The sequence below is a fragment of the Lolium rigidum genome, chromosome 1, assembly GCF_022539505.1.
Source record: "Lolium rigidum isolate FL_2022 chromosome 1, APGP_CSIRO_Lrig_0.1, whole genome shotgun sequence".
NCBI lineage: Eukaryota > Viridiplantae > Streptophyta > Magnoliopsida > Poales > Poaceae > Lolium > Lolium rigidum.
In genome coordinates, this window is record NC_061508.1 from 264197817 (window position 1) to 264207396 (window position 9580).

The window sequence follows — 9580 nt, forward strand, 5'->3', positions numbered from 1 at the left end:
AAGCATGACAAGCAAGATACTCGTTAAGCAATACAACTTAATTCATAGCCACTAGAGCAAGTCTAGATAGCTAAAAGTAAGCAACAGCACAAGTAAGCAACAATACAGTGATGCTTGAGCATCGACATCACCGGACAAGTGAATCATTTAACCACGGTATTAGCCAAGTAAGCCATCATCGACAATCAATTGATCAAATGGATCAATTATAGCAAGCCCAACTACACGAGAAAGTTAGCCAACAGGCAAGGAATGATCCAATGGATCATTAGCTTGCAAAGTAAGTACTCGAATCATATCACGAGCACCTCGGCACACACACAAGTGTCACGGATGCATCACAAGTACACCTAGACAAGCAAGCATGATAGTCCGAGTAAGCATAAGCAAGTCGTAACCAAGCATAGCATGGCATAGATAGCTTTTGAGCAAGCACGAGTAGAGCATGGCAAGTACAGAGCATGCTAGGAGCAACAGAGAAGTAAGCGCAAGCATAGATAGCAAGCAAATCGACATGTGCCGATATCGATGAATCGGTAATCCGACCATGAGCGTGCAGTTAAACCGAAGCACAGGAAGATTGCACAGCAATAGCATGGCTCTAGATGGTCACAAGACCACCAGAGAGCAACAGATCATGAGGAGGAAGAAGAACAGTGGCAAGGGAGGCGCACAGAAGAGAAGGAGGAGGAGCAGAGGACCTTACCCGCGCCTGGAGGCAGAAGCTATGGCATGGCGAGGCAGTGCCCGCGCGGCCATAGCAGCTGCAAAGCCAGGGAAGTCGCCGGCGTTACGCCGACGAACACCACCACAGCAGCACAGCATGGAGACGACGGCACAGGCGCTGCAAGCAGCACCCGCGCCAGGTCGGTCTCGGAGGCGCACACGTCGACGGCGAAGGCGAGAGCTCGTCGGAGACCACCAGATCGTCCATGGCGATTCTCCACGAGATCCAGATGGAGGCGATTCACCAGGAGAGGACGAGAAGGGAAAAACGGCGCGGACAGATTGATAGATCTGCTCGCGGCGGTTCAGGAGCGGTAGGTGGCTACGGCGGAGGAGGCCGGCGATGGCCGGAGCAGGGCGGCGGCCATGGCGGCGACGCCATCGCCACGGGGTCGCGAGAGGTTAGGGTTAGAACGAGTGAAAGAGAGAGACGAGTGAGTGTGCGAGGTGGGCCGCTTCGGCGCCACCGAGCCACTATGGGGCAAGCCATAATGGGCTGTCCCATGGGCTTTGAGTATTGGGCTGGGCCCAATAGGGGCCAGGGGGCATTTTTGTCTTTTCACAATTATTAAAAAGACCAAAACTTTGCCAATTTTTAATAAATAAAATACAATTCTAAAAATCCATTAAAAATTGGATTTATGAATGAAAAATAAATCTTAACAAAGATAAAATATGAAATAGAATTTATGAAACAAATTCAAAATTATGAATTTTTAGAATTTAAATAATAACTTGGAATTTAAAATTATTATTTCCTTGTATTTAATATTCAAGGAAAAATATCAAATAAGTTCAAATACTTATTTTCAAACATTTCAAAATGAAATTCTAATATTCCAAGTCATTTCTATTGCAAAGGGTATTTTTTTTCCAAGAAAATACTATATTCCTTTTTATTCCAAAAACTATAGAGATAACTTTATAATTTCAAATTATTTTTGGAATGACTAAGGAAATCACCAAGTAAATAGTTTTACTTTGAATTGTTGTACTTTGTGTGAATTACAATGAGTAATACTTTTAAATCAATTGTAAATTACTGTCAAAGACATAAATCTTAATACAACCTTAAATTGTAATAACTCCACGGGGAAAGGGATTCAACATAAAATAATACATCCATGATTGCATTATTTGGATTTTATAACATTGTCCTTACCGGACAATGATGCTTCTTACGTAACCCGAGGTCCAGGTTCCATCAACTCGCATTGAACCGCACTATCTCGCAGTCCACGTGCAAGTTCACCCTTGCTCATATCAACTTGATTATTTTCTACTACTTTAATGCAAAGCTATATACTTATCATTCCTGCATCGCAAATGAAATGTTATTTTCCAACTATGAATATGACTATGTGGATGGCAATGGAACCATGGTATGTGTTGATATGGTGGAGGTTCCATTGCAATGGGTTATATCACCCTAGGATTAAATTACCAATGCCGTCCAGTTGATTCTAGCGCCGTACAAACCGCGTTGACCATGAGATCTATAATGGCTCGCGGGAAGCCGGCCGTATCTTTCCCTTCGCACGCCAACGGATTGGTAGAGACGGTGGGGTGCCGGAGGCACCGCCGCAATAGGTTGGGAAATCCTTTTAAATCCCCATCCATTAGTGATGTTAATCTCTACCATCTATGAAGGATTGTCCGGAGTACACCATGAGTAAAGCCGTATTATCGGGGGAAGTCTACTGGAGGTGTACGGTTGGACAAAAGGGTGGGTTTGCGATCGCGGAGAAGGCGGTGTGGGCTTGGATCTTTATACCCGGCCTCACACCAAAGGAAGTGTGAACGGGGGCAAGTCCATGCGGATGGCAAAAAGGGTGAGATCTCTTGTGGGAAAAGTAACGCACCTCTGCAGAGTGTATCAAATTGTGGCTGTCACTCCCTGTTCCGGGAAGGGAACTGCGAACGCGGCAGGAAGGAACTCCACGAAGTTCTAGTCAACTCCGTGAAGACCGACGGGCATAGTTTTCATAATAAAAGCAACCTTTTTAAGAAATGATTGCAAAACATGCATTGACCGGAGATTTCCTGATCAATGGTCGTAGCTAGTGCATCAAACACCTTTTTATTCTTTTAGAACTTGCCGAGTACCCCCGTACTCACTTTCTTTCGACACCCTTGCTAGACTGTGATCCGGAAGTGGAGGCCATCAACGATGGAGCACCAGAAGGAAGCTATGAACTGGTCTACGAAGAACCTGATCTTACCGACGGAGTGGAAGGCGTAGACTATGGGATAGTCTACGGACCAGATGCCACGAAGGTGGAAGAGTAGTGACATACCCTAGCATCATAGAGCCGAGCATCTGGAGGAGGGCCTTGGGAGAAGACATAATCCATGCTGCTACAAGGATCATTGGGGACAAGGCATCATCCAGTTATCATCAACCGATGCATCTTCATCACCATCACCAATCCCTTACCTATTCAACCATAGTAGTGATCTTAATTGCTATTTGGGATTTGTATTTGAATTCATACCATTACCTTTATTCCATCCACAAGATTATGATGATGTTCTTGATTGCTTCCATGTGTTAGTTCCATTTATTCTTGGGGAGCTGGAGAAACCCTAGCATCACTATGAGATGAATCAAGGATGATCTCTATGATATTAATATATGATTGCGTGTTAGTTTTCTCTCTAGATATTATGTGAAGTGCACCATGTAATATTTGCCTCAGAGACTAGAGAGAGAATTACCCTTTTAAGTATGGCATAGTGTATGGCAGGAAGTGACATTACCACGGAGGTGCTCTATCATATGGAAGGGAGGGATAAAGAGAGACTCACTAAGCTGATATCGATAACCATGGGGAAACTCTTAAATGCGATAGTCAATATGTGGTTGCAGAAGGCTAGCTGCAGTGGTTATTTAGAGATGCAATGACAAATTGTTTTCTGGGCGCATCTTATTATGGATCTCTCTCCACACACAACATGATTAAAAGCATATTTGAGTTTCACTTCATTTCTCACTACACTTATTACTTTATTGCTTTATTTACTTTCTTGCAACCAAATACAACTCTCTTCAAAACACCCTTACTTGAGATTAAAGAGTGACTTACAAGTGTCTCTTAATAGATAGTAGCAAGGGGCACTAAGACCTTAACTAGTAGATCCTCGTGGTTCGATATTCTTATTTCGAAACTAGCTAAAATTGAACTGTGCGCTTGCAGTCATCACCCCGTTGGAGAAAGAGACGATCCTACAAGGTATGGAGAGCTCATGATCACACACATCATGCTGCAATGCATGAAAAGTTTACTCGGATTGATGGGATGCACAAAGATCTCCTCACGGAAGCCAAGAACATCGAAAATGCATCCTAGGAAAATATGAGAATCAAAGCAAGGGCCAAAAAATATCAGGAAAAGGCTCAGAAGCTCCACGAGAATATCGAAACATAATCCAAACATCTACGAGAGGACAAGAAAAAAACAAATTATTGTCAAAAACTTGTCCCCCGAACTTTAAGTTCCAGCTTGCAGCAGCTGCACCCTTGCCCAAGTATCAGACCTTCCATCCTTTAGTCATGGATCGCTACGGTTGACATGTCATGGAAATGCCAAAATACAACATAGTGGTGGAAAAATGGATCCTAGATCTGGATCAAGATCCAGAGGCCTGATGGCCCATGAGGAATAAATATCCGTGACCATGCAGAACCAAGGGGAAGCAGGAAAGGCGGCAGGGATGAGCATGGCGGAAAGAAAAGCCGCCATAAAAATGGCGGAAACAATAATTACGACGATGGCCACCGAAAGGTCATCCACCGTAGCGGAAGAAAGAAGGAAGTTCATGGCGATTCATATGGTGCACATAACAAGAAAAAACCTCCACACCGCCCAGCGACAAAGGAGGAGGTGGCGGAGGCAGACATCCCTCTTGACCTCGTCGATTGCCATCTCTTGATGCCCGAAACGTGGACTATGCCGCTCGTGATCGCCTGGACACCTATCGCGAGGCATATGCCGGCCCACTTTGCTTCAAAACTCAGATCCGAGCAACAGCTGTGCCTAGAGGCTTTAGTTTCCGGCTACCTAGCAGCTTGAAAGTATACGATATCACACAATTACACAATACTTGGTTGGATGATTTCTGCATCGTTCTGGCCTCCGCCGTAGAAACCCCAAAACTCGCATGTCAGATGCTTCAGCTGTACCTCACAGGTCCGGCCCGCCAATGTTTAGGAGATATGTGGAAAAGGTCTATCCACAATTGGTTCGACCTCAGACAAGCCACCAACAACTACTTCAAAGGAACCTAAAAGCGCCGCTTCACTGTCGTTGACTTGCAGCAATGCCATCAGAAAAAATACAATACCTCCCGAGATTTCCTTTCCCGATGGTTAGAGATAAAAAAATCTACTGAAGGCATAGGAGACGAAACCTCCATGCTTGTGTTCATCGGTGGATTAAGCAGAGGAGGGCTCCTACAACACACGTTAACCCGCGAGCACGCATCTGGAACTCTTACGTACATTGAAAAAGATGATCGCAACTGCTAGAACTTATGCAACCCTAGATGATGATGCTCGTGGTTCGCTCCAAGCTATCACAGTCCCAAACCAACCAAACAAAAGCAACAACAACAACAAGTAGAAGAACCCGCCAGATGATCAACAACAAGGAGGATCCGACATAGTTTCCATGACCATCCAACAGAGAGTCCAACGCGGAGGCTGAGGTCGCGAACGTGGTGGTGGAGGCGAAAGGGTAAACCAGTGCAGTGACGAGGCCATGCCTGCCGAAACCCGCCCTCCCCGAACATATGAGGAACATAGAGATATGTCTGGCTTAGCTCCCCTCGATGATAATGAGAAGTCCACACACACCAACCGCAACTACAAGTTCGTTAACGGCCTCAAGAAGGATGTGGAAGTTGGATACAAATGCACACGGAAAAACAGGCCGCGCGGCAAGGGAGGCAAGGCAAAAGAAGAGGCCAAGGAAACTAGTGATATTTTCGACAAAGAGTATATATTAATATCAGAGATGCCAATTACATCTAGCCTCTGCAACAACGCACTGCCCTAGCGACATTACGGATGCACACAACCAAAAAAAATAGAAAGAAGAATTACCAAAAAAGAATAGCCCGCTACAATGATCTAATCCTTTAAACAACAGCACTAACACCACCATGACAGCACCAGAAGTTCAGCTTCTCCAAAAGGGACGCCTCCAAGAAGGTAACATTGCACCAGCGCTGTCGTCGCCCGATTATAGATCTTAGGAAACTAGTGATATGGATGAGGATGAGCTTCCGTCGGAAAACAAAGGGGATGCTGCATGTAAGTCCAAGAATCCATATGAGAAGAAGAGCAATTCAACATCCTTCGAAGATCCTCAACAAAGGCGAAGAAATCCGCTCCCCCGGGCACTCAGCGCACTATTATAGAGGGTAGACCGTTTTATCTTAATTCAATGATTTTTCTGTTAAAGAGATAACTAACCTCAAATGTTTATCAACATAATGTAGGAACTATATATTTGTTTAAAAAAGAACTATATAGATTAGTTTACATATTCAGTATCAGCAACATGGGTGCTGCAATATATTTCATGATAATGATTTGCCCACAAATTTTAGATTGCTAAAGATGTTACTCAAAAACATGATATTTTGCTTACCAAAACATTCCTGATAGTAGTAGTGCAATTTTGTTTACTGTCACAAGATGGGAAATATTGTGATATCGACGAAACATATTTTTATTTCTTGAACACTTTACACTTTTGTTTTTTTCAGTGAATATTACATTGATGCTTTAAATTCGATATATAAGGCTCCTGCATTTTCGCTTCTAAAAGAGAGGTGCTAGAGTTCCGGCGGTTTTGTGCTTTGAGCAAACCCACAGCATTTGCGCGAAGTCGAAGATGCGATGCCCGATCGCCACATCACGCACAACCCAGTACAAACGGAGACCTTGACTTGGTTAAACACCCCAGATTTAGATTGCTACCTCACCAATTGATGGATCCGCGCTTGTAGGTTACGGACTCCGGAGAGACGAGAGGTGCTCAGTCGAAGCCTGCTGTCCTATATAAGCTCATCTCCTGTCTTCGTCTCCGGAGAGCCACCGAGAGTACACTCCAAGCTACGCCACGATGGCGAATTCCAGAGCCTTGGCGCTGGTGCTGCTCTTCAGTGCCTTGGCGTCCTCTTGCGAGGTCGCCCTCTCCTACTTCCCGCCGGCAGCCAAGGAGGATTTCCTGGGATGCCTCGTGAAGCAGATCCCGCCCCGCCTCCTCTTCGCCAAAAGCTCGCCCGCCTACCCCTCCGTGCTGGGGCAAACCATCCGGAACTCGAGGTGGTCGTCGCCGGACAACGTGAAGCCGCTCTACATCATCACCCCCACCAACACCTCCCACATCCAGTCAGCCGTGGTGTGCGGCCGTCGTTACAAGGTCCGCATCCGCGTGCGCAGCGGCGGGCACGACTACGAGGGCCTCTCGTACCGCTCCCTGCAGCCCGAGAACTTCGCCGTCGTCGACCTCAACCAGATGCGGGCGGTGTGGGTGGACGGCAAGGGCCGCACAGCGTGGGTCGACTCCGGCGCGCAGCTTGGCGAGCTCTACTACGCCATCTCCAAGTATAGCCGCACGCTGGCGTTCCCTGCCGGCGTGTGCCCGACCATAGGCGTGGGCGGCAACCTCGCGGGCGGCGGCTTCGGCATGCTGTTGCGCAAATACGGCATCGCCGCAGAGAACGTCATCGACGTGAAGCTCGTCGACGCCAACGGCAAGCTGCACGACAAGAAGTCCATGGGCGATGACCATTTCTGGGCCGTGAGGGGTGGCGGCGGCGAGAGCTTCGGCATCGTGGTCGCGTGGCAGGTGAAGCTCCTGCCGGTGCCTCCCACCGTGACCATCTTCAAGATCCCCAAGTCAGTTAGCGAGGGCGCCGTGGACATCATCACCAAGTGGCAAGTGGTCGCGCCGCAACTTCCCGCCGACCTCATGATCCGCGTCATCGCGATGGGGCCCAAGGCCACGTTCGAGGCACTGTATCTCGGCACCTGCAAAACCCTGACGCCCCTGATGCAGAGCAAGTTCCCCGAGCTCGGCATGAACCCCTCGCACTGCAACGAGATGTCATGGATCGAGTCCATCCCCTTCGTCCACCTCGGCCACCGGGACTCTCTGGAGGACGACCTCCTGAACCGGAACAACTCCTTCAAGCCCTTCGCCGAATACAAATCGGACTACGTCTACGAGCCATTCCCCAAAAGCGTGTGGGAGCAGATCTTTGGCACCTGGCTCGTGAAGCCTGGTGCGGGGATCATGATCTTCGACCCCTACGGCGCCACCATTAGCGCCACCCCGGAATCGGCGACGCCGTTCCCTCACCGCAAGGGCGTCCTCTTCAACATCCAGTACGTCAACTACTGGTTCGCTCCGGGAGCCGGCGCCGCGCCCTTGTCGTGGAGCAAGGAAATCTACAACTACATGGAGCCGTACGTGAGTAAGAACCCCAGGCAGGCCTACGCCAACTACAGGGACATCGACCTTGGGAGGAACGAGGTGGTGAACGACGTTTCGACCTACAGCAGCGGTAAGGTCTGGGGACAGAAATACTTCAAGAATAACTTCGAGAGGCTCGCCGTTACCAAGGGCAAGGTTGATCCTACGGACTACTTCAGGAACGAGCAGAGCATCCCACCACTGATCGAGAAGTACTGATTGATCAAGGGAGATCGATCATGCATTTTCTTCGGTGCTCGTGGAGATTTAGAGCGTTGTTGGCGCATAACAATATGGCCAACTAATAAGGATCGTGCCCTTTTTTCGTTAGTAAAAGTTTTTCCTTCTTTTGTGTTAGTTCTCTACGTACCCCGACTTACTGCATTTGGTCATAAGTGAATAAGTGATGCATGTAGCTTGTCTCGTCTTAGAATTTCTAACTGTGATCAGTGAATTTCTCTAGTTGAGATTCCGGTACAATTCTAGACTATTTTGCCCACATATCAATTCGAGTTTAACATTTCCAATGTAAATAGCACCAAATCTTCTTCCTTTTTAACTATCATGTAAACATAACACGGTCTAGAGGCTGATTGTAACTGGACGCTCCATCCTTATGTTGTGGCAAAGTATAGGGAAATTCTCATCTTTCTATCTATCTATCTATCTTATATCTTATAGGACACGGCTAGCTAGCATCCGGATGCTAATTCGTCCATCTTAGCACCCACCTTATAAAAGGAAATATTTGTACATCCAAAAAAAGAAAGGAAGACAGCTCACGTGAATCACCCAAATAACAGCACACGTGCATTTAGTTTTGATACAAGAGAAATAAAAAAAAGTCATAACTCTTAAACCGTGTATCGGAACTGCGTTCCGTTTTCACCGTTAGGCCTCTCGCGACGAGATCTTCGAAACTAGATCTCATTTGTATATGTTTTGACAAACTTTTTTTTTGAAAACCAACTTTGTTGCTACGAAAAATCAAATCTAGCGTTGTAACAAAGCAACTTCGTACAAAGAGTTGCTTTCAGTATCTTTTTTTATATTTTATAGTCAACTTAGTTTCTAAGATACGTACTTAACAACAACTGGCAAAAACTTCGGACATGGTGTTTTGGCTTATAGGTCTAAATGCACCTATTAAGAAAAATGCATTTTATGTTTAGTCTAACATGTTGAAAATTTATGAAGAAAAATCCCAGATGTACATGTGGACATTCTATATTCATTCACAAAAGTTTATGGAAAAAAAAGACATTTTGTGTGTCCTCGTAAAAAAGATAAAAACATGGCACGTAAAAAGCTATTTTGAATCACCGGAAATTGTCGTTTTTACACAGACCATAAAAAATATTATTCTT

General features: G+C 46.2%; 1 protein-coding gene across 1 annotated transcript; it reads left to right on the forward strand.

Annotated features, from left to right (window-relative positions):
- The first annotated feature begins 6857 nt into the window (after positions 1–6857).
- Positions 6858–8432, forward strand: LOC124683617 (berberine bridge enzyme-like Cyn d 4). Its single transcript, XM_047218102.1, has one exon. The coding sequence runs from the start codon at positions 6858–6860 to the stop codon at positions 8430–8432; it is 1575 nt and encodes a 524-aa protein (XP_047074058.1).
- The last annotated feature ends 1148 nt before the right edge of the window (positions 8433–9580 follow it).